The 27,175-nt window shown below is 37.8% G+C and overlaps 1 protein-coding gene across 1 annotated transcript in view; it reads left to right on the top strand.

Annotated features, from left to right (window-relative positions):
- Positions 1–2,924: 2,924 nt before the first annotated feature.
- The window catches only part of LOC128875379 (fibrillin-1-like), a 119,866-nt gene continuing 95,615 nt past the window's right edge, over positions 2,925–27,175 (top strand). Inside the window, exon 1 of the mRNA XM_054120906.1 lies at positions 2,925–3,066. Within this exon, the coding sequence (XP_053976881.1) occupies positions 3,021–3,066 (46 nt within the window). The 5' untranslated portion in view covers positions 2,925–3,020. The remainder of the gene's footprint in view (positions 3,067–27,175) is intronic.

The following is a 27,175-nucleotide window of genomic DNA, read 5'->3' on the forward strand; positions in this document are numbered from 1 at the left end:
CCTCCAGATCAGCAGAGATTAATTTTTGCTGGAAAGCAACTTGAAGATGGACGCACACTATCAGATTATAATATTCAAAAGGAATCAACACTTCATTTAGTACTGCGTCTTCGTGGTGGAATGTAGATATTTGTAAAAACTCTTACAGGAAAGATTATTACTCTGGAAGTTGAAAGTCGAAAGCAACTTGAAGATGGACGGACACTATCAGATTATTATATTCAAAAGGAGTCCACACTTTATTTCAGACAAGATTTACGTGGTTTTTATATTTTCCTGTAGTGCAGAACGAATGGTCATGTAATTATGTTAATGGTATACAACGGTAAATAAACGATGCATTAAAGAACTTAATTATTCTGTACCATATTATTTTTTCCTCCACTCCTGTTATGTATATTTGTAATTTATGGATTATATTTAAGTTTATATATAATTTTGAATGGAAAAAGTAATTAAAATTACATCTAAATTGTAATTGGATTGTATCCATACCAATGAGATTGGTTTGCCAGTTTCTACAATTTTTTGATAGATGTTCTGAATAATGTGGATTAGTTTGGATGTTGAATTTGGGTTTACTATAGCTTATATGATATACAAAGAATCATTAAAGACATCAAACTTGGGTATTTCTTTGATAGTAAAAATGTATTACATCACATTTGAGATAGAATTTGTCGATCTTTGTGCAATAGTGCACACTCAGTTTCCTCTGATGTTTTGGAACCATTAGTGTCTATAAATGTTCTCGATGCCTAGGTTGTTGCATATTTCGAGGATTATTTAATTTTTTCAATTGTTTCGCGACATAATTTAACTTAAAAATTTTCGCAAATTTCAGTCTGACAGTCAACGTGTTAAATCTTGTTTTTATTCTTTCTTTGATATACAATTTTCGATATGAATTACAACTATTTAAACATGAGCGAGCCGTATGAATGGCTTGCTGTATTTTATACAAATTGAATAAAATTAAACAGGGTGACGCGTAATCGCCAGTGGCAGTGCACCGGCGACGTACGGCCAGTCTACAATTATTTATACTTCAGCTGCTGCCATGCATTCACGGTGGCAATTCGATTAAAATTTTCACGCGCTAACGAGATGTGAACGAATTTCCCACCGTTTCTGTGCTGGTTGTCCGATAGCTTAATATTACCGTGAAAATCATGAGAATTACCGTTAAATTTTAGGGTACTTAAATTGTACGTACCGATGAGTGGGGTTTCATGAAACATACTACGCCGCGGTTATTAATCGGTCAAGGAGCTTTTCGAAAGCCCCCGTATCCTTTTCTGTTATTAAACAACTTCCACGATATAAGCGTACAATTTGTCGAAACAGTCACAGAATCAGTACAGTGGGTGTAGAATGTATTCGTACACCGATCAATTTCCCAAAAAACTTTTGCATGAACTTGTAGTTTCTTAACTTCTGTTTTTGTAATCGGAAATCTTTAAGATAGATATAGTCCAAACAACATTTACTAGTTAATACAATTCATGAAATTAACAAAAAAATGCGAAAAAGTGGGGGTAAAAGTAAACAATAAGTATTTGTACGATTCTTATGACGAACCATTTACAGTAGAGTTTGTAACGTAAACACATTAGTTTATTGCTCCGTACGAATTAGAAAACATCAAATTTCCAGGAAGGTACTTTTAAAAATGGCTCTAATAGAGAAATTGAAGAAGAAGAGATAAAGAAACATAGAAATCCATTAATTGTGGAGCAATCCGAACCGTGTACCGTAACCGAGGGAAACACCGGGGTTAATCTAATCGTTTTAATGCCTGGGCCTGTCTCGGGGAAGCACTGCTCTAGGAAAAGATCCGCGATAATCCTGCAACGGTTCCTTACCCCGCGAGGATACGGCATGGCTCCACGGCTCGGTGTGTCTCACGGAGACGTGTATCGCGCGTTGCTTAATGGTGGAAGGAAACGTTATCCAGAGGCGGGCAATGGACGGGCATTACTGCACGGCGTGCCCTGGTAGGGCCGAGAGAAGTCAGCCTCCGGGATATGGACTCGTACTCAGTCTTCGAACTGGTCTCGTACCGCGCTCTATGCAGTGTGTCACACAGCCCCGTGAAGAGAAGCAGCTTGGTTAACAACACCGCGTGGTGCTCCAACATCGTTCGTCTTGGACCTCCTTCCTCGACCCGTCGCGTTCACCAGTGCCGTCGTGCTTGATCCACGTGTGCTTCATCATCATCTTCAACATTGGACTCCTCGCCTTCTGTCGAAAACCCTTGTGTCCGATCGTCTTGAATCGAAGATTCTCGTACACAAGATTTTTGAGTCGAAGCTTTCCGCGTTCAAAATTTGTTAGTCGGAGATTCTTGAACCGCTGAGCTTTGCGTCCAACATTTTTGAGCCGAAGCTTTCTGCGTTCAAAAGTTTTTAGTTGAAGATTCTTGAACCGCTGAGCTTTGCGTCCAACATGTTTGATTCGAAGCTTTCTACGTTCAAAATTTTTGAGTCGACGATTTTTGAACCGCTAAGCTTTGTGTCCAACATTTTTGAGTCGAAGCTTTCCGCGGTCAAAATTTGTTAGTCGAAGATTCTTGAACCGCTGAGCTTTGTGTCCAACATGTTTGATTCGAAGCTTTCTACGTTCGAAATTTTTGAGTCGACGATTTTTGAACCGCTAAGCTTTGTGTCCAACATTTTTGAGTCGAAGCTTTCCGCGGTCAAAATTTGTTAGTCCAAGATTCTTGAACCGCTGAGAATTTTTGATCCAAGATTTTTGTACCGAGGATTTTCACATTCAAGATTATCGTGTCGAGAATTTTCGTATCCCGAATTTCTTCTGGACCATTTTTCGAGAAACGTAATCGCGTTAGTGATCGTTCGATAACGAATCGGTAGACAGAGTGTAAGAATAGGAAGTTAGTGGGAACGAGGATCGTGTCCGATCGATCGAGGATGAAACGGATCGAAAGCTGAGTGACTGGATGCGGAATCATCGCGAAGAACAGTAGAAGAGGAAATCGAGAGTTTTGAGGAAATACGATGGGACTTCTGTGGATTGGATCGCTGCTGCTCTACTTGATATCGGGTAAGTCTGATTCTTATATTTCTGCGGCCTGACTTTCCGAGGATTTACCTTTTAATACGATGATATTTTATTTCCGATATTCGCGAGTATGGAAATACTTTCTGTGAATTTACAATGTGAATTCTTAGTTATGAGTAACATTTATTAATCCTTTGCATTCGAGTACTTTTTTTTTTGGTATCTACTAGCAACTCGAGATGTTTTCTTAGCATTTTATACTGTCACGAACGCAAACTGATTTGAGATTTGAGAATCAGGTCACCTTTACTTCATCGACACTCGTTTCATTTATGAAACTTCGAGTTTTAAAGAAACGAAACCTAAACAAACATTATTTGCTGGTTGATTGACTGCGTCAAACCTGATGGTGTCCGAGAATCACCTCTCGTGTGCAAAGGGTTAAACATATAAACAAATGTAACGAAATAATTGCAGCTATCTTGACTTTCGAAAAGTGCTTTTAAAATTGTGTAAAATTGATGTTTAAACCAAATAGGAGGAATAAAATTGCCGTACCTTGTATAATTTGGCGACGAAGCGTTAGACCTTGCTCAACGTCAGCGCAGCAACAATTTAACGAATCCGTGGCTGAGAATATTTCACGGTGCTCCGGAAACATTGTGTCTAGCAATTTCGAGGATCGCGTTTGCGCGCGCTTGAAACGTTTTCCGCTCGTATTTTTGCATAAATACATAATCGGAAAAGGATACGCCATATTTCTCGGCGACGCAGCTGGCGGGAACACTGGCAGCTTTTATTTTTCTGTCAACAACGCTCCGAGCTTTATTACGTTGCGAGGGGTGGCACGCAAAACACGATTCCAGTCCCCTTTCGTTTCACCTAGCGTCACGGACGTCTCTTCTCTTCGCAGATATTCTGCCAACCGGTATTCTTCCGATCCTATCGACGCGTCCCTCCCAGCGACGGAAATAATATCGAATCAATAGTTATCGATACCGGAGAACGAAATATCAATTTGTATCAAACCTCTTGCCAGGTCTACGCGCAGAAAATTGCTCAGGAACGCCAAAGCGAGGTGTTCATAGCTGTAGAAATCACAACCATTATTTACATTTTTTATTTCTTATTTAACGCAATTAGAACTATTAGCTCTATATAGAGATTATTTTGCTAGATAGATAATACATACATAATACAAAATCCGTCAAGCAGAATACATCGTTACCGAAGGTTAAACGTTTAAGTTTAAGAGTTTTTGAAATATAATCGCAAAAGGTTACAATCTGACGCAGTACGTTCCGAGTTTTTGCATTTATTTCCAAGTAAATAATGTTTACGATTCGCTTCTTCTATAGTACTGGGCACAAGGAGTTTTACTTTATCGTGATTTCGTTGTTGCTTTATCTATAATACATACAAATTGTTGTCGTTGAAAAATATAGAAATTTTCTAATTTTCCCAGCAATCGGTATTAAAACAATGCAGGAGTCATGTAAGACGCGTGCGCATGTCGAATGAAGAAACATGCAAATGTAAACAAATGGAGAAAGTGGTAGTGAAATAGCTTTGTCAATTGTAAAAAACTGATCACTTTAATAGTCGACAAAAAGATGTCGAAAGGTCATCGATGCAAACGGGAAATGTTTCATAGATCGATATCTTTTAGTTTGTTCTTAAATGAAAATTGAATCTTGTACATTAAACCTTAGAACTTATCTTCTCTATCTTGTTAGTATTTTCCACCGAATTAAACATACACGCGTAAAAAGAGACACCTAGAACTGCCTCCGTCCGGGGCGCACGCCCTCGCGTTGGAAAGCGCTGGTCTTATGGATAGATCCAGAAAGCAAAAGAGAGTGGCGTGCAGCGATTTTGTTGATGATTACGGCACCAATTCGGCAGCTGACGCGTGAAACGTAGATTAACGCTCGATTTTGCGAAATTCGGCAGAACATTGCGCCGTTGAATTCTCGTGGGCGGAACATCGGCCCAAAGGACGATTTGTCACGCGGATGGTTCCGACGAACGGGCCATTGAAAATTCGTTGAGCGCGGCAATCGCTCCGGCAGTCGTTCGCTGGTGTTTGCGCCAAGTTCGGCGACTGTTCTTGAAATACCTAAATGGATTTTTCTCCCCGTTTCGTTGGGGTCGGCTGAAACGCAGAAAAGGCGGGTCTCGGGCTCGATCTCCGCGCCGTGAGAGCTCTTTTGCCTCGGTATTGAATGTCGGGGCAATATCTGTATTTGCCAACTTCATTACGAACTCGCGCAAAGCTTCCTTCTCGCCCCATCTCCACGCGCGAGTCACCGATTCCAAGCGACAATCGAATCGTGTTTAACGCTTTACGGTGAAACGTGCATTACCCCATAGGAGAAATGACACACGGGCCAGCACTTTGTAGGTATTTCCTTCTTTCGTATTATATATTTTCTTCTATATCATTTTTGGTATACGTGTTTCGTTTTTAGTCTGTATTTTTTATTTGCACTTTCACGTCGTACTTCGATATATTCACATAGATACAGCACTATGAAGTTAAAATCACGCTGTACCATTTAAAAAAGTCAACGTGATCTTAACTTTGTATGGAAAAGAAGTTCGTTTGGCAATCTTTTACATTAAAATTTGTAACCGACCAAATACTAATTAATTTCTGTTCGGAACACATCGGAAATACCTGAAAAATTTTGTAGACCGTTACGATGAACACTCCGTATCGAAGAAGTAACGATATTAACACTTTCGCTGCGGATGACGCACATGTGCGTCCAACTGAAAATATATGGTTCTTTTTGTTATTTTTCAGTTTTCATTTTTTTTTTTTGTTCGTCAATCATATTATATATAAAATAAGTTACCACAAATATAGGTTTTTCAAAATAATCATATCAGAACATTTGTAAGAAATTTTTCGTTAAAAAAACGGTTACTTATTTTCGTGCGCGACGGAAATGTTAAAAGGTGTCCTACTTTTTTGTCATAGAGTGTATACATATACTTATACAAAATATGAAGATGGCCATAAACGAGGGCACAACCTTGATCTACGTATCTGTGTAACTGGAGCACTCGCTATCATGAGGTTTCGCTTTTAATCGCGAACTGCGAATTAGAGTCTTGCGTGGAGTAGTGTGTCGCGATACGTCATTGTCTCGTTTCCTGTTTCACCCTATGTTACGGGGCTCAAAGAAGCACAACAACAGAGGAGCGTCCCTTGACACTTGCGCAAGACGCATTACCCTTCGTCTTTTCGTGGAATTCATTCTTTTTCTGTTGGTTTTCCACGAAGCCCTAGTTTCGGTGGCGACTGTGAAACGAGTCGGGACTTTGTCGAATCCGACCGCTGCGCCGACCAAATCCTTTCCTTGCGACTACTACATCTATATATGTATACGAATACGAATACATATACTTGTAAGTATATGTATAAGTATATACATTCAAATTAAATCTACACTGTCAAATGTTCTTCTTTGAACGTCCCTTTATATGGAAAAAAAGTTTCAATAACAAAAATGAATTATATCGGGAAATTATATGCATTAGAAAAATACATTAGCTGGACCAGCCTCTCCCCTTAAATGCTTCGCTCTGTACGTGTCTAATATTTTCGAACACGTTTGAATATTATCGTGATACGTTTTTCCTCTCCTTTTCTGCACTGGATTTACCAGCTGAGAAACATTAACATTAAGAATCACTCTGTAAAACCTGCAGGGATCATAGTGTCACTCGACGGGACTATTCGTCTTCTTTTCCTATCTGGCTAGACAAATGGCGAAATGATAGCAAGGAAATGGTGTTACGCGGCTTGTAGCTTCGCCGCTGATTTGAAATATCGACTGGCTCTCGCGTTTCCTCTTTCTTTTTATGACTGCGCGGTTACATGTAACATCGTCGTGATACGTTTCTTCGTCGGTGTTATTCGTTATTATTGTGTTAATCGAACACTGTTCCACGGATCTCATTCGTTTAGTTCGGTGCTTTCCAACAGGTATAACATGCCACACCGAACAGTGTGAGTGTACTACGAACAAATTTATAATAAATGAATGGAAATACTTCATTTCTCATCGCTCAGAATCACTCCAGAGAGTATTCTTATGACGTACTATTATATTTACATACATACAGGGTGTCTGTTTTAAGCGAGTACAGCTGGATATCTCGGAATCGAAAAATATTTAACCCTAGCAGAGATGTTGAAGAATATTCGTTTGGCAGTGTACGTGTTAACTTTAGACCAGCGAACGAGATTATCGGCTTTGGAGAGTAACTGTATCGAAACTAGGAAAGAAATATTGCTCGGTACTTTCTGAAGTTGTTCTGTGTCCTCTTTCCTACATCTGAAAAAGATAAACAAGAAAGTCTGACGATTGCAGGTTCTCCTTGAAAGGGTGTCGCGATGCGAAGGTTGTGAAGCACAGTGCCTGTCGATTCTGTACGAACGTTTTCCTTCCCCTCCTGTCTATTTCATCGCCTCGGACTTCTCGAAAGATTTTCCAGCTACCGAAACGTCCTTATTCCGCATTTTTTCTTCTGGCTTTTCTCGTCGCGAGAAGGTGCGAAACGGAAGAAGGAAAAGAAATGGTAGAAAAAGAAGAGCGGGGAGTAAACGCGGGGTTTCCTTTGAGCCAGTGTTGAATCCTCTCTGGCACGGTTCTCCTCTGGCGATGTTCGAAGCCTCGTCCACTTTTCTCGTCACTTTCGGTCCGGACGACCCTTTTTCTCGCGGAGCACCTTTATTTACGGCACCGCGGGCGAAGAGAAATGGTAGCAGGGTGCACAAGGGAGGAACCGCTCGGGAGACGCGAAACAACTTAATGACGCCAATAACACGGCTAATTTATGCTCATGGTAAAAGTGTTAAGCTCACACAGCCGCGACACCGCGATTATTTTGATCCGTTTCATGTTCAGTATATTAAGGATCGGAGTATCGAGAGCGTTTGCAGGAACTTGCCGAATGCAATCCTGAAATCTATTGTTAGAAATCCTGCTTGGCGCGAACATTTTTTAACGAAACTGGATAAAATAACATTTTATGTAGCACATAGAAAATAGTCTACCAGATTTTATTTAACAACGTTCGCGTAATTAAAAATATAATTTTTCTTCTAAATTCAGATTTTTCCTATCTTCAACGCGAAACAGTTCTTCGGTAGAACTCCGTAAATAAAAGTCAATTGGAGCACGGTCTGGTGACATAGACAAATGGAGGTCCCTACTGAAATCCGTTTAGTTGAAACACGATCAACCGAACGCGTACCCGTTGAACGTTAAAGAGTGTTATTTTTCGGGAACAGAGTTTCCAATAAAGGAAGGTTCTAACGCTGCAGTTTTGACAAATGATTAATCTCTTCTCGTAATGTTTTTAAAGAACAATCTTTTTTCCTACAATTTCGCTTGCGAAGCGAACAAGAACGAAGATATAGTTTAAATAATTTATCATGTGAAAATTTCATTTCGCTAGAACGTGTTTCGTAGAATTTATGAAATGAAAATGTCATTTAATACAGTAGCTTGTGAAGCGAAAACTTAATGGAATAACTTATGATGTGAAAATTACATAGCCTATGCACCGAAGAATATAGTAGACCGTACTTTACACCGTACCAGCCCTTTGTCAATGTGTAAACAGTTTATCGAGTTAAAGATAGGTTCTTTAAGTGAGGATTTTAATCATTTTTAAATCATTTTATTTAATTATCATTATTTAGAAGAGAGTAAATTAGTTCATTACACTATTAATTTATAATGAGGTATATGAGATATATGAGATATATAAAAATGGTTAAAATATATTGTTTACTATCTCGTTCAAGTACTGGGTACCGCTTTCGAAATTAGGAGGTATAGTTAGACGATAAAATTTCATATTAAAATAAGGATATATTCACGTATTAAATAGGAAATTATATGTTAAAATGTGCTATCTTATCCGGAATGCCAATTGTTTTTACTCAAAATGTTCATACTATGTACTTCTTGGTTTCTTAAGACGACGATGAGAAACGGCATAGCTATTGATCATTTGCAGTATGACATTAATTATATCCATAACAATTATTACAATTTAAAAAAAAAATCAGAAAGCATTAATTAATATTTAAATATAGTTATTATTTATATCTATAGTAAATATTTTCAAATAATATTAATCTTAATTTTTAATCTTGGGTGTTTTATCTTACACAAAATAATCGTACTTATTTGGATAAGAATTTTGACCATCTCCACGCACCGAGTTAACATCGGAATGGAACGGAACAAAGGTTGGAGTGAATTGTTGGTTGCAGGACATCTGTCCATTGGCCGTTTCAATTGCAAGTAGTTGCAACCCGGTCGTTTCGGCTTCTCCGGCGTATCTATGCACATTGTTTTTACTGCGAGCGCCATAGCAGCTGCGAGCCAGAAGCTTGGCAGAATCTTCACCGCGTCGAGATATCACGATGTCCCCTTTGCACTCCTTTCGCCGGCGCTCCGACGCTTGGCAGCTTTCTTTTGTGTTTTCTCGCCGTTCTAGTGGTTCGACCCAGACTAAATATAGAGGCGTCGCAAGGGTCTGTCCCGCTGACGGGTCAGAAGTAACTTGTTGCTATTAGCGGACGAGGGTCGAAAGCGCAGGAAGAGCTTGCTAGAGGCAACCTTAAAGTTATCCGAACGTCACGAAATAAGAGACCCGAGGAACGAAAGAGGAGAGACGTGCTCGTGGCCCTGGTCCGTGGCTCGTGTCGCTTCGTTTAAATCATCCTACGAATTAATAGAGCCATTTTTAACGAGGGACACCCAATGAAAAAAATAAAACAACCCTCGCTCCCGCACGGTTTCGATTCCTTTTTTTCTCGTTTGATTCTCGTCTCTCTGCAATTCGCCCTCGCTACGGTATCGAGCCGCGAGCTCGACAATGAGAAGCAAATACGGGACGGAGGTGGGAAAATTTGAACAAATATTGCGAGTCCTTTTTCAAATAATGGATACTACGTCGCTCGAATAAAATAATGGTTTAACTGGAAAGTGAAATTTGCCGAATAATGTATTTTTTATTATGTTCACCCTTTGCAGTCGAGAGGCGACTCTCAGTCATCATTAGGTTTCACGCAGCAAATCTACAATACCTAATGTTTCTTTAGATTTCATTTCTTTGGAGCTCCAAGTGTCAATAAAACGATTGTCGACGAGGTAAAGGATTTATTTTCAAATCTAGATAGCTTAGAATTCATGGCAATAGAATGGTAAGAAGCATCTCGAGTTGCTAGTAGATTCCAGAGAAATAGGCCTCGAGTGGAAACAGTTGACCTGTATCAAAAAATTAAATATTTTTACTTTGTATTTCACGTACGTGATCGTTCGATGTACAAAAGTTACAAAGTTATAATGTCCATATTTTCGATCGTTTTGAAAAAGTATCCCTTTAATATTGTCGGCAACTGTATAAGCTCGATATTGAAACTTCTTAGTGTTACGAATTTAGAGTTAATCCTTCTCCTTGCATCGCATCCAATGAACTTTTCATCAGCAAGCGATAGAATCCATTTCGTAGATATCCCAGTGGCTGTCTCGAGCGTAGCTGGCCTTCATATCGAGCTGTTCGAGTGTCAACCAAGCGGTTTATCATAAATTGCATGTATCCACCGTGCCTACCATGCATTTTCGTCACACTTGATTAAAATATATGTATTTTCGTCACTCTGCCGGACGCTGGTTCCAACTGCGCATTTTTCCACGTCGGACCTTCCACTTCCGAGAATTACGTGGACCACGTATTTCAAACGTGTCTTGAACAGCCGTGACAATACCCTCCTCTTGGTTTCGTATTATAAATCATTGAGAAGCTCGGAAAAGTGTGGAAGCACGGTGAAGCGATTGCTTTTACTGAAATTGAATGTTTGTATCGCTGGGAGTAGACAATATTGGTTACATTTCCAACAATTGATAATATTATATGTAATATATCATATATTTTCCTAACGAGAAGTTTATAATCGCAAGCATGTAAACATATTTCTTTTCTGTACAGTTGTTTCAGTATAATTTAATCTTATTATGCAACAAATATGTATCATTTGCGATATTAATCTCTTTAGGGACAATTTTTCTTTTTATTATTGAGTGTAATTATGATTATAAAAAAGTAAACGTCCATATATACGGCCAAGGACGCGAAGAAGTTAAAGTCTTTCGTTTAAGAGAAAACTGTGTAACTTGATCGTTTCAGTTAGTTACCTATGGTATTCCGAAGTTAATTTTAGTTAGTCCAGTACAGGAGCAACGATATTCCCCCGTATGTAAAGTTTCGATTAATGGGTCACGAACAGAACTCCATGAATATTCAACGGCGATTCGAGCGTATTGGAAATTGACTTTTAGCGTAACTACATTCACGTGTGTATTGTGCTTTAAATACTATTCGGGATACGGCAAAGAGCTTCGTTAATTTCCTAGATTTACTGGACTATCTATTTTGGATTGATTACGGGGTTATTATTGTACGTGCGAGAGAAAAAAAGATTTTTTCAACAATTTTGATTTTACGTCGGTACGTCAGTCTTTTAATTTTATAGAGTAACTGAAATTTTCAGCTCAAAGTACCAGACTGCGCTCATAAACGCAGAACGTTAAGAGGGATAACGTACCTCACCTATCATCATCCCAAGATTATGTAGGGGGTCCGTCACAATCTGTAATGATTAACGTCGAAATCGCTGGTTGTACGCGACGACGTATCAATTTACGTCGTACTCATTAATCAAACGCTAGAGCCTTGATTCCAATCGCTTAACGACTTTCACGACCGATCGGTTACTTTTCGAACGACGCGGTTGATTCTACAGGACAGCGTTCCTCAAACTGTTCATTGTGAAATGTTTCACTCCGTAATACAGATTCTAATTTTTATTCGTGGACTAATAGATAAAATGGTGTTCATCTTTTATTTGGTACTCGAACCAAAAATGAAAAAGCTCGAGTCCATTTTCGTTTTGTTTCTACATATATGCAGAAATAAAGTATTCATTTAGATACTGAAATAGCAACAGCGGAATGTAAGTGTCTCGTGAATATATTATAGGATGCAAAGTGTTCCGTGACTGAAAAGTTTGGGAGACGCTGATACAGGGAATGGCGAAAGGACTGTATCGCGCCGCGCGAGACTTGAGTGGCAAAGTGACTTCTTCCTGTCGTGACGAGGCGTCATTTCACGGGCATATCGGTGTCTCATAACTTCACGGCGATTTAGTTTCTGAAGGGAAATTGCCGAGCACCTACAGCCGGTTGTCTTCGATCGCCTGTAATCAAACCGACGATCGGTTTCTTACTGGTACCGAGTCCGACCCGTCCGCAGATGTAATTTGATTTTGAATAATGAGGGTGTAATTTCTTGTCGCGGATTGCAAAAACCTAATCAGCCGTCTATTGCGAAGTTCGAAAGTTGAGTAGGGTTTTCGTAGTTTTTTGCATGCCGATCAGAGACATTCTACGCCAGCAAGGAAATGATTGAACGATATAATCATACCTTGTACGATGGACGACGGACTTCTCATAAACTGTAAAACTGGTACAACGACGATGATAAAAGGTTGCTTTGGTGCTGCAAGGCAGTTTGATTTATGTTTCATTCATCTAAGGAGGTTCGTGAATTTTTCTCTGATTTTAATTTGCTCGGGATAAATGATTAAATTAAGGATTTCGAATGTATTGTTTATTTGGCTGTTTTTAGTTCAATATAAGAGAATTCCTTTATTTGGATTCATACACTAACTGATCAATTCAATTATAGTGGCAAATTCGAATACCATTTAAGTCAATTTAAAATGAAACGTGAATTATGAATACCGCGTACAATTACTGTCTTTTAAAGAAGGCTTTCTAGACCGAAACTTAGATTTTTTAATTGTAAATGAATCATCTCTAAATCGCTTAACCAAATACAGGATATACATTTCTGTATTACATTAAGAACCAATCAAATAAAGATAATGATGGACCCAAATAGCATAAATCATAATATTATGTTTACATGTTTTGACTCCAACTCATTTACCAACTCATTCCAACTGGTATTTACCAGCAACTCGAGATGTTTCTTAGCGTTCTATTGCCATGAATTCTAAGCTATCTAGATTTACAAAATAAAGTCACCTTTAACTCGCCGACAATCATTTTATCGAGACTTTGAGCTTTAAAGAAATTAAACCTAAGGAAACATTATTGCTGATAAATTTCCTGCGTGAAACCTAGTGGTACTGTATATAATAAGCAATGTAGGGTTAAGGAAGGGGGAGAAAGTATTAAAAAGAAAAACAATGTCTCTCAATGGACCATTCTTCCTCGTTCGATTAGAGTGAAATTGTGGTTGCGTATCGGACCAGCCCACACGCCAAGGATCACTCCCACGTGCCCGTGATTTAGCTGGTTCCCGTCCTGTTTTCTTTTACAAGGTGTGTATCGGTAATAGCTGAAACGATTAAAGATCTTTATCGTATTTGCGAAAACAGGTCTATCCGGGGAAACGCCTTCGTGTCGTGGGAGAAAGTCGAATCCGACCTGCCACGTGGGTTGATTAGCCAATTATCAATTTTTTTCAGCCTCGAACGACGCGACTCGCAACGACCGATACCACGGTAGCATTAATACAACCGATAATTAAGTAGATCGGGAAGGTTAGCGAAAGGCGAACGTGTAAGGATAGAAGTTGATGCTGCGCACAAAGGTGACGCGGATTAACCTTAGAACATTACGATTCATTTTTATTAAGTATTTTAACTCTTTGAGGCACGGGATTTAAAATTAAAATAAAACTCAAGCTGCACAAAATCAGGTGTGAAGAACGTGTTGGTTTTTTGAATTATAAAACGATTTAGTTACGCATATAATAAATTTAATCCGTAATCTCATCATCCGAAAAAAGTTAAGCAAACGACGAGACACTTATCACGCTTCTGATTACAGCATAAACATAAATTAACACTTTATTAGCACTTAATTAACACTCTAGCACAAATCTACTAAATACGTACGTTTACGTGATTCATACGTCATTCCGGAAGTTTTTCGAATCCCCAAAAATCCTTTTGCAGGATATTTTCAAATATTCTAAAACCTCTAAGAATACAATTTTTTAAAAATCGGGTTTTCAAACCAATTAAACTAGAACATCCTCTGAAACGCATGTTTATTCTAGACAAAGTATAGCTTTAGATTACATCAAGCAAAACGCTACGACTTCTCGTTCGAGCTACTTGTAGCAATATGGACACTCGGTTATAACTAGACGTTCGGTGTTTCCTGAAAGTTTAGAGTCGACATTTACCATCGCTGTCGTCCAAACTAGGTACTTGTGTTTGGTTAATAGTGTGCTCTGGTTAGGTGCCAAGGTGGCTGACCCCATTTGTCATCGGATTTCTATGCGCTGACGGTACAATAGCGCGGAACTTTATAGAAGAATAACTATTCAATACGTCCAGGCAGTGTAAACGCGAGAAATATCGATGAATTTATCAAAAGATCTAACAGAGGGAGAAATAAGTTATCAAATGTGCATCGTTCGATATGATTGGTTAGGTGGACGCTTCGATAGTTATTCCAAGTTTTCGGTTTGAAAGGATGAGGAATGAAACCGTGCCACGTAGTATTCGAGCACAGCAGCAGCGTAGGTACGACTTTTAACGATTCTTTATGTTGAAAATAGATATATTAGCATTCTATAATGCGAAAATAAATAAAAGAAAATGTGTATGTGTGTTATCCGTGTGAATCCGTAAACAACAAAGGAACAGATCTTTCAACGGTAACGAGGAAGACGATATATGATTTGACTAATTAGTCGACGACATATGGTCTGTGCAAACATACGTGAATAGAGAATGCTCGGTTAATTTTTATTTCGCCAGTTTTTTTCTTTCATTTTTGTATTCAACTTCACACAATATACATAATAATTGTTCCTTATTCAAGTTCATTATTCATTGTACATTATCAATCTTTCGATACAAAGATTTTTCAACAATTTCAAAACTTTACTTTCAACTTCATGTTTAACGAAGTTAATCGGTTCTCCAACTTGACAGCCCGTATCTCATACACGATCCATTCTATCCAAGCGCAATCAATTTCGTGCTAATCTGTAATAAATGAACCAAGAGAAGTTTCCTTCCACTAGAGAAGTTTCGGTTTAGCAACAGTCTTCTGCAACTGGTTACAAATCGCAATCCCCGCGGGTTGCTCAGCCAGTCCGAAGTATGATGAAAATGATCCATTTATCGTAATGCTCATTGAACGCGGAAGCGAACGTCGCGATCGAACCCCTCGCGCAATTTGTCTCCAACGAAGGAGAAATTTCCCGAAATTCCATTAACCGTTTAATTCCGTTGCGAAGTGAACGTTAAGGCGTCGACTAAATTCCTTTCTGCAAGCGTACGAGCAACCTCTTTTCCCGCTAAAAACCGTAATCACTTTTATAGGACCGTGGTCGGACGCCACCCAACGCTTCATTCTAAAACGAATTCCTATCGGCACCTTTTTTCCTACCTTTGTTCGCGCGAATTAATTGCATTATCGACAGATCGAACGAACGATCGATTTAGTACGTTATCTCATCCCGTCGGAAACACTCGCCAGGCATATACTAACGCTGTTTGGGTTACTGAATTTAAATACAATGAATTCATTCGCGGCTCTCGATACGTTCCACACTTTCCACGAAGAGATGTTTGATGGTGTATGACGCAACAATAAGTTTACGTAACTCGCATAAGTTTTAAGAACGTACGTGCCAGATTTGGGCAAATAATTAAAATGAAAATAAAAATAACTGTACGTACCACTCGATTTACGTGGAGGATACGTTTCAGGAAAATCGAATCCTAGCAAGTACGTCCAAGCGGATATCGTCGCATGGGGAATCGGTTGTGGCGAAGAAGGCACTCCAGGTGTCTATTCCAATATTCCATTTTTACGCGATTGGATTAACAGATGGCTTTCAACAATTTGGACCATGTTGGAAAATAAATAAGACGCGCGGCGTTTGTTTCGGTGATGCTCCCTCAATCTTCTTCTTTCGACGAGTTGTTGAAAAGATTTTCCTCCCTTACCAACCGTGTGAGGGACGAAAATCTTTCCAACAGCTCGTCGGAAGAAGGTTGAGTGACCATCACCGAAACAAACGCCGCGCGTCTTATTTATTTTCCAACAAATCCAAATAATTTCAAATCGCGTAAAGTAAGACCAGAAATCTATAAAAAGTACAAGCACATGTCTTTTCGAAAAGCAAATATCGCGTACATATATCTCTATATAATGCGCTCTCTTAATTCCTTTTTGAGCTCCTGGCGTACAAAATCGGCAGAGAAGATTCGAGTTTAATGAAGCGCTAATCGACGGACACTTAATAAGGGTACAGTGGCGGGCGCGGTAGGTGATTTCGATTCGCACTAGAAGAATGCTCGAGTTCGATTTCAATGCACCGTCGATTTTGTATGTAGCTTTTACGCGGTCGGCTGCCTCGACTTTCCGAGGGGTGGCTGTGTAGGGAGCGTAAACGTATTAAAACGTTAGCAATCCAACGCGACGATAAATTGAGATCGTTGCAGGGAAGAAGTTAGAGAGACAGGGACAGGCAGAAGGGAGGGACGAAGATCGAATCATTCGATCAATTAAATTCGGCTGACTAATTCAGCACGATGGAGCTTTCAACTCGTCGATTAAACTAACTTTGTCCATTTTTTTTTCTACATCGTCGCGCAGCCCTGTGCTCTCTCGACGCTAGCCTTGCACAATGGAATTCACTTTGGCCCGATTTTCGAATTGGAGAGTAGATTCTTTTTTATCATTCGACAACGGGATCGCTGAAAGATTTCTGAAAATCCTTGACGACTAACGGTGCACCGATAAATTCGAAGCTACTTCTTCTAATGTTAACTTTCTATACGGTAATTGTAGGCGTAAAAGTAAATCGAAAATATAGCATTAAATTTCTGTATACAAGGTTTCGTTTTTGAGCGATCGATTCTGAACATTTCTTAGGGCCCACGCGCGACTGACTATGATCATGCGTCCTTATGAATCTTAAATCATTATGCGATATTATTTTATAATTTATTATGTTAATTCGGTTTATCCGGCGTAATACTCTGGCACTCCGTATGTCATGCAATAGTTATTTTCTGGAATCAACCAAACAATTCATTTGGCGTCCGAATCAATGGAATTCATATTTATTTAACTTTATTCAATGCTGAAAGTAAGCAGCGAGCATGCCTGAATATTTATAAAATGGTGAGTTTATAAATAATTTATAAATTTCGATTCGAAAGGCAGTTTGCAGGCTTTTGTTATATTGAAACTCATCCAACAGTCGTCGCCGGTAGGCAACAGTCTGCGCGTGAAACGTGCAACCGTCAAAGCGTTAATAATAAATTATTTAGGAAATTGGAGCTGGCAGTTGAAAAACGACGTACACGAGAGTGTTTATATAGTTTGGGTTTAATTTGCATCCAGGCTCGTTCGTGGAAAGCTTGGCACTTAGTTAAATATTATTCAAAGATCTTGGCGTGAATGAGGGGCTCGGGTTCAGTGATATCACTGGAAAGATGATACTGGTTATACAGCGCCTAGCAAGAATCTATTATTTTTTATAAGAATAATTTAAAGCACATTTGGTAACTTTTTCAATTCGTTTCACACAAAAATTTTTGAAATATCAGCTGTTCCCTGTAGCAAACTTCTTCATTGTGCAGGAATATTGGATATTCCTTTAGTGAATAGTTGAAATTTAATTAAACTTCTTGTATACTTAATCACGTACATTTTTCTTTTATTATTATTTATAAACATTTTTTTACATGCATTTCTCTAGAATTTTTGCATTATCTGCATTATTAACCAATTATTAACCAAATATTAACCAACTAAGTTAATGGAAAATACACTTAGGCTATAATATAACCATATACTTAGGCACTAGTATGTGTAGTATTTTACTTATATCGAAGGTGTGCTTTTAATTTCCTTAGTAAACAAAAAATTCTCCATGATTTCCTCCGGGAGGAGATCCATAACGCCATGAGTTAACCGCATTGGATGACATTAATCTTAGTCACGCTACTGGTTTGGTAGAATATTTTTCGATGCTCTTCGAGCGAGGTAAGAATTAATTTATGTCGGTGGCCAAGTCACGTCACGACCGTAATTCGATTGAACATGTTTTTTAAGCGAGACGACCCTTGATTTACAGCGTCTGCTCGATCATACCTAGGTTAAATATTATTCAATACCCTTCGAAAGGATTAATGCACACAAGCGTTCACGCTCTAATCACATTCCGGCGCATTGAATAACCTTTGAACATACGCTGATGGTGTTATAATTGGATTGCTAGTATTCGTCAAGCCCGGAGGAGGATAGCATTAATATCCAGCGGAAATTTCCGAAATAAACTTTGTCCGTCGGGAAATCGAATTTCGTGACACTTTTTTAAAAGGATGAACAGATTAAAAGTAATTCCGCCGAACTTGTTAAAAGTTGATTAAAGTTAATTCTACGATGCCTTCTCGAAATTAGTCTATTTAAACATAATGTTTAGAAATTTAAACTAGATTACGTGCGGATTATTCAGCGAAGTCTCTTCGAAATCGATTCACCTACAAATAATTCGGTGAAATTCATTTGAAATAAAATTACTTAAGTTCCGAGGAACTTGTTCGAAATGAAACGATATTAAAGTTTCATTTTTACCGAAGGAAATATGTAATAAATTATTTCAACGATTTTGCAACTTAATTTAAGAATTATTATATATAATAAGATTTCTATAAATCCAAATTGTCTAGAAACAATTATACGAAATTCTTATGAATTGAAATTATTTAAATATAATGTTTATAAACTATTTAAAAAGTTATTTTCTAAATAAAAATTATCTAAAAATAATTTCATGAAATTTATCTAAATTCAAACTGTAAAAGTAATTTTGTTACATTCCTTAAAGAGAACATTCAGTTACTTTGTTCTATTGTTTAATCGATATCGTTTTCTCATTGTTTACCTGCTTAGAGTAGTTACCTTGACATGAGCCCGTAAATAGAGGTCTGTAAATAGATAGTTTACGTCTGTTGTTTACTGTGTTTGCGCGTTTTACGTTCACCACTGTATCTCTATCAGCATTCAGTAGTTACTCGAACCTTTTCATTCTCATCATGAATTTTTTTATTACTTTTCTAAATCATGAAATACTTCAAAATTTCGCGTGGTTTCTTCGCAAAGGATGGTCACATTCAAATTAGTTTCATCTTAAACAGTGCACCGCACTTTTGACATTATCGGTAATCAGAAACATTTTTCATAACAGCTTGCGTCAAATCCACTATCCATGTGATTTTTATTTTGAAATTAAAATTATAACCTATAGTATTCAGTTCAAACATGTTACACTGTTCTCTCTGAATTGCGATTGAAGGTATAATAAACCGCGAATACATAGTTGAAACTGAAGGTCTTTCAAAAGCGACTTTAGAATTTTGTTCTTTAATAACAAAATACATCATCTTTCACATTTAATTGCAATCATATTGTAGGGTTTTCATTAAAATTTAAAAGTTGGATATATTCCACACAGTTCGTGTTTGATTGAAACAAAATTCTAAAGCCGGTTTGGGACGACTTTTTATAATCACCGTGCAAAATATGAATGCCTTTTTTCATAAAGGAAATTTGGTAGACGTGAATGGAAAGTTTTTAATTAAAACGCGAACTGAGTGTACATGCAAATGTATATTATATCGCTTTACATGGTGGTCCACCTAAACCAGATCACTTGTATATCTGTCTCGAGAAAAGTAAAGTGAATAATTAAACATGATTAGGCTTCTGGCGATCGGAAGGTTCATTTGTAGTGTGATAATTATGAAATAAAAATAAAGCGAGTAATCCAAGTAGAAATTTATTTTATTCTGCAAATATTATAACACGAACTTTACGTTCGATCTTTTTTATATTCTTGTATATTGTTTGCATTTTGTAGGTTCTTGCACATTCAAATTTCCTATAAATGCATAAGGATCCGCAGTCTAGTTACGACACATCGAGGAAGTCATCCTGCAAGAATTGACGCATTACGAAACTCACGGCGACGCTATTATTTTAGTTTATCGTTTCGATCGACGAAGGGTACGGAGCAATCAGTCAATTTATCGAAAGATCGATGGCGGGCAGGAGCAAACGGTGTCGAAGTGGCTCGTAATTCTTCTGCCGGCGTCCATCGAAGTGACCGAAATTAAACGGAAGCCGATCACGTTTCAAAAAAGAACGAAGAAAACGGGTTGCGTGATGGGCGTGGAAGAGGAGGTTTCGACGCGGGATCGTACATTAATTGAATCGGTAATTTGTATGGCTCGCGATTCTGCTTCTTAATTATCCTCGTCTGAACGATAACGAAGGATCTCGACGTTATGGTCATTGGACCGTCGATCCTGATACCTGCCATCGGCTGTATTCGATAATCGCCACCTCTGACAGGGCTATTATCCTCCTTATTTTGTTCGTGGCATATAATCGCGAGCGGACATTAATTACTTTATTTGAGATCATTGACCTGCATTCGATCAAACTGCCAACATCGAGATAACATCGTGATTAACCAATGACGGGGAATATTATCGAATCAGTAGCGTCGACACCAGAGAAGAAAGTGTTATTTTTATTTGATGAGATGAGCGTGATCCAGGTAGATCGGTGTGTATCACCGCCGATCATTTCCCGTTACTTTTGTTTGCCAACGCGACTCCTGGTCATTATGGCTGGCCGGCCACTTACGAAACAATCTGCCTGTCGCAGGGAGACGATAAAAATGGAGATTTAATCAAATCCCTGAGGTAGATGATCAATTCACAGAGGATGTTAAAATAACCACTTGCACGGCTCTGTGTTTCGCTTGTTACCACTCCCCTTTAACACGTTGATCGCCACGTCAGCCATATATGGGTGACAGTACTGACAGTGCTTTTCACTGAGAAACGAAAACTATTAATTCTGAAAGTTAATTGTCATAGAAAATGAATTTAAATGAAATACTTGAATTTTGATGAAGTTACAGAACTAAATACAAAAATAAATGTTTCATTACGTAGTTTCCAAAAGTCTATAAACAAAATTTAATCGCAGTAGAAATTTTCAAGAGTATTAGTCTGGCAGTGAACGTGTTAAAATTAGACATCAACATAACCCAATGAATTGCTCGTGGACATTAACGTCAACATTCTCGCACGGGACGTACTTTTTTTGTTTGCTGTCTCTCGGCAAAGTAGTTTACAGAGTAAACTGTCTACGACTTAACTCGATGCCATTAAAATTACATTAACAATGATTAACGATAATTAACGCGTCACGATGATTAATACGCCTTTTAACTCCCGTAAATTAACTACGCCGACGCTACAATTATCCGTTCGCGTCTCTTCGTTACATCCACGTTGTTTTATAGCTTTCTATTGTTTAATGCGTTTCCAGACCCTGGAAATGTGAAAAATTACGTACATTCTCGAAGAGAGAAACCACGCGAATATATTTTTACTGAAAACTCTATTTCAGATTTTTTATTTTGCACCAACGTCCGTTTTCCTGCTGCAGTTTCTGTCTGTTATACACAGAGGTAAACGACTGTAATTGTGAATCAGCCATGTTTGCTCTTTCGCAAATACACTATGTCGAAATTAAACTCGGGTTTTTTAACGTGAAAAATACAATAGGAGTTCATTTTATTCCTTTCGCTATTACTTCCTACCGCGCATTTTTAAGTAACGGTTTATCTTTCTTTGCTTAAATACAACGGATTCATATTATTAAAAAATAAATAAAAAAAATACTCATTTATTTATTTATACATTTATTTGCTCATTAATATCACGAATATGATTTTTATTTTTTTGTTCTATATTAGATCTTCGTGTCATTAATCGATCCTTATATTTTTGAGACTCTTATGATTTTGAGTTTCTTATTATTTCTTATTACTTTACAAATACGCACGGTGGATGCAAAACATATTTGTACGACCAAATTGAAACGAAAGTGCTTGTTCAGCAATATTTTCCTTCTGCTGTATTATCGTTTCAGAATTAAAAACGAAACAGTTGAATATAATTGCAAAAGTAACAGATATGAACTTTCGTTTCAAACTAAACGTGCCATATGTACATGCTCCTGTACTATTTACTGTCTATCCATACCTGTAATCGAGGAGTAACTCTATCTTTGTTTGTAGCGAAAAGGCTGAAAGAAACGTCGAGCTGTTTCGCATTAGAAACACGAATGGTCCATAACTTTGGAAACATAATTCTTCTAACAGAGGTCTCGCAGATGCGTCCTATTCAGTCCGAGGCAGTGGCGAATATATTCAACACGTGTCGTCATGTGTAAAAACACGCGTGAGAAATCCTTTACCGCGTTTTGTAAAACACCTTACCGTGCGCGTTTTCACATAAATATACCAAAGACTCGTTAAAGTCGGCCTGGAATTACTAATTCGGCAACGTTTTTCGCGTCTCATGGAAATTAATGCCAGACAATTTGTCCACGTTACGGGAGTAAAATAAGACAACGGAAAAAACACCCGAACGACGAACGGACTGGTAAGAATAAACTCCCTTACTGCGGCAAATATAGTCAGATTTCTTTCGTTTTGCCAGTGTCCGACGACCTCTGGCATCGTTTACTTCGCTAGCACCGATGTAAAAGGCTTAACCCTGCGAAGACTGAGGCACCAGCCGTCGCGTTAAAGACTAACAAGGGGAGTACTCAACTTGTCCCACTTTGATCTTAACCTACTTCTGCAGGATGGTGGATTATCGGACCCAGTTGCCGTGTAGAAAATATTGTAGGGTAAAATATGATTTATCTGCTCCGGAATATGAGCTGGGTAATTTGTTTCTGCTCGCGTAAGCTGTGCTAACTAACATTGCCCATTTGGCATTCTTGATTGTTTGCATTTGTTATTAAACGTCATGGAATTTTACGAAGTCAGCTAAAAAGTATAGAAGTGGATTTTTTATTTTATAGAAACCAATTGTTGTTTATAGAAACTTTTCTCTTCCTCTAATTTATTCACTTTCTTAAATTACGCTCGATGCAATCAAAACACAGCTTATAATTTTCTAGTCTTTTTTTTATAGTAAATATAATTGTAAAGATATCTACTTCATTTCTTTTATTATATTTTATAGTATTATTATTATATTATATTAACAGTAAGAAAATTTTTATAGTAAACCTTCTCAGTACAAGGGTTGATCGTGCAACAAATTTAATTTCGATCCACACATTTTCACCTGAGTTATGACATAGAACATATGGGAAAATCTGCAAGAATATGCACGAATGCAAAAATCTGTAAAATATGAACGACACATGTTATACCACTTAGAAGATAAGATATACTTTCATTAAGTTTCGATTCATTTTCTGTATCTGTGAAAATACGAATTCGTATAAACATTTCCAGCCTAGTTACGACCAAGTTGACCGAACCTATAATTTCTTTAAACATCGAGTAGACACTGTACATATCAACATAGTGCTGTTAAAGTGTCGTATAAAAGAATTAATCAAGCGATCTGTTTTAAATGATGTACCCTGTATATCGGGATACATCAATCTGCAAGAATATGCACGAATGCAAAAATCTGTAAAATATCAACGACACATGTTGTACCACTTAGAAGATAAGATATACTTTCATTATGTTTCGATTCATTTTCTGTATCTGTGAAAATACGAATTCGTATAAACATTTCCAGCCTAGTTACGACCAAGTTGACCGAACCTATAATTTCTTTAAACGTCGAGTAGACACTGTACGTATCAACATAGTGCTGTTAAAGTGTCGTATAAAAGAATTAATCAAGCGATCTGTTTTAAATGATGTACCCTGTATATCGGGATGGTTTGCTCTCCTCCGTTAACAAGCTCGGTTGTAACAACAAGTGACGGCACGCTTCAATTTCACCGCGGCTTCATTTTTGTTACATACCGTCTGCGGTTGGAAATTCCGCGATACTCGATGTAAAAGTCGACGTAGTGGCGACAAGGGTGAAACTTTTCCGCGATTCCTCAAGTACCTGTCCCCTTTCCCGTGAACAAGTGTTTCGCATAAAACTAGAATCGTCGACGCAAACGGTATCAATGCTCGCGGTTAGAGACGCGCGATGGAATGGGAAATGAAATGGATTTCTCGTGGCTGAAAGCGCGGAAAAAAAAATATACGAAACGAAACGCGTAAAATGCGACTCGAAGCAACTTTAAAACAGCTCGTTCGAACGAGGAGATACAATTCGTGCGTAGAGATTTTTGCAATATTAAATTTATGGTGTAAATACGTGGTTATTTCTGTATGTTGTTACTATTCAAGGATAATAATTTTACAGTGTGAGACGATGTATTTATTTAGGTTTGAATTCTTTAGTTCGAGAAGTTTATCAGAATCTATTAATTGTTATCGAGTTAGTATTAGGTTTGTTTAATCACCTAATATATAAAAAGAATTCATGTGAGACACTGTAATTGAGAACAAATAATTTTTAACGTTGTAATATTCGTGTGTAGTATTCGTATTTTGAATAAACAAAATGATTACGTCAAAAATAATAATGATACGATCAAATTTATCGACTCAAACAGCAACATCTCGTTACGAGCTAGTGCTAGCTAATGAGCTAGTTATTGATGCGACGTTGAACGCTTAATAAAGAAAAATATAACGCTTTAATTAGTGCGAGAAACGAATCGAATATTAAATTAACAACTAATGGAATAATAATCGTGATTTAACAGGTGGAAATTTAATCGAGTTACACAGGGACCGGCGGACCTTGGAGCGCTGAAGTTGCGATTTAGCTTACATTTAGAACCTTTCACGTAAATCGCATTAAGGTTACGACCCCGCGCGTACAATCGTAACGCTTAATCCTTGAGGTATTGTTCAAGAAGTATGACGCGTTAGAGAAGTTCACACTGGTTTACAACTTGAACGCGGTTTCATTGTGGTCGTCGGACGGTTTCTGCGGTGCGCATTCTCTTCCTAACATTAGTACGAAGTTTTACAGGCATAGGGGAACTTGGACCACGGCTTTTGAACTCTCAGGGTCTTTTCTGGTTGTACGTACGAGAGTGTACACATAACAGCACGTTCGCCAGTATGCGCTGCTCGCCTGCGCAGGTCTATATAAAATTCAGAGTTAAGTATAAACGAAAATGTCGGGCGTGCCGCGCGGAGAACGGACGGAATTGCTGAGTGCAGATCCTCGTATGATCTTGTACGCTCCTCGAGCACATTTTTCTTTTGTTTCTACGGGAAACACAGGTTTTAAAACGTATCTAGCAGCTGCGATGTTGCCAGCAACCATCAACAAGTGACTATTTTCTTTTTACGTAATACAGTATGAATGTTTAACGTATTTATTATCACAAAATGTCTAATTACATAATGCGATTTTATTTTGAAAATTTCGTTCTATTGTATTATTATTTTGACAAGTTGTATATATTGTTATTGCCTTTTATACTTATTGTGTTACGATTAAAATATAAACCAAGCATGTCGTTGTCACAAGATAAAAAGAACTTTCTTTATTAAACCTAATTTTATAGCAATCGTATTAAGTAATTGCATTCACTGCTCTGCTGTATAAAATAAAACAATTTGCTTTGCAAATGACAAAAAGTTAACTTGCACGATTTAGTATAATATGTTTAAAATATACCTACTTATTTGGTTAATGAATTGAATTACATATTTCCTTTAACAATGTTGTCTTGCATCACAAAACGGAAAAAGAAAAACTAATTTTATGGTGTTTTGGCACAAAATATTTTCCTGATTGGAACTGTAATAAAAAATGTATGATATGATACAAGATAAGAAAATGATCTGTTGTGATATTTAACAATAAAGTACGATGATACTGCTCGTCGCAAGTTGACTGTTTATGCGAGAACTCGGTGTGAAAAAAGAACGTATCTGAAATATCACGCGAGACGCGTTATTGAATCGTAGTACACTATTGTTCACCGGTGACCATTGTGTGAATTTTATCCCGGATAAAAAGCATTTTCCGCTTTGTACTTGCGACCCCCTTTCCTTCTTTTCTGTCGTAAAAAACAAAAGAGTCGCCTTGTTAACAAACAGCAGATGAGATTATTTTGTCCATTTAATTAAAATTTTAATTTCATGGCGAATTGAAAACTGTGGAAAATTGAATTTCAAGGTTTTCGTTTGTTTATATAAATAATAAATAATAGAACATAATGAAAGTTTGAAAGCAATTCATTGTATACTATCGTTATAAACATTTTCTGAATGTACCGATCTTAAAAGTGCTTCTGCAATGGCCTGTCTCCTCAAATTAATTTTAGAGATATTTGCTGGTGTGCTTAAACACCTTACTCCAATTTCCATCTGCTGTCAGGGGCGCATTGTTAATAATTCATCGGGGCAAAACATTTGAGCAATGTTTCATCCTCGGAGCGCTGGGTTGGATCGATCCGTAGAGCTAAACAAAGGCCGAGGACGCGGTCCTCCGCCGCAGATATCCGTTATAATAAGTGGTGGCAACGTAATACGTAGTAGGGTTTTCTAAACCAGTCGATCTTCGTTGCGCTTCTCCGAGGCGTGGGCTGAGTGGTCTTTCGTGGTCACGGTAATACGATAGAACTGTGCCAATGGCTATATCGTTGGGCAAAAGTTTATGCGGTTTCGAGAACCTTCGTCACGTTGAATGCCGGAACGAGTCTCTTCGGCGTTGACGCTTCGAGCCGCGATCCACGGACTCGTATTACCGAATCGAATAAGAAAAATCCTTTAGAGAACTAATCAGGTTGCTTCTATTCGTCAGACCAGTTTGAATTCCTCGTGTTCTGCTATCACATCCTTTACATAGTTTACAGTGATCTCGGTTCATCTTAATCAACAAATATTATGCTTTTCGCCTCCATTCGTCAAATGTTGCTAATGTTCGCTTGTTTTATTAAAAATCTGATAAATATAGTGACTATTTGTATAGGTAATATGCATAGTTTAAGTGTAATATTTTTGTCTGGATTAGGCCTGGTAGATCGATGGAAATTTATTATATATAATAAATATATATAATAAATTTCCATCG

Source organism: Hylaeus volcanicus, chromosome 1 (assembly GCF_026283585.1).
Source record: "Hylaeus volcanicus isolate JK05 chromosome 1, UHH_iyHylVolc1.0_haploid, whole genome shotgun sequence".
Lineage (NCBI taxonomy): Eukaryota > Metazoa > Arthropoda > Insecta > Hymenoptera > Colletidae > Hylaeus > Hylaeus volcanicus.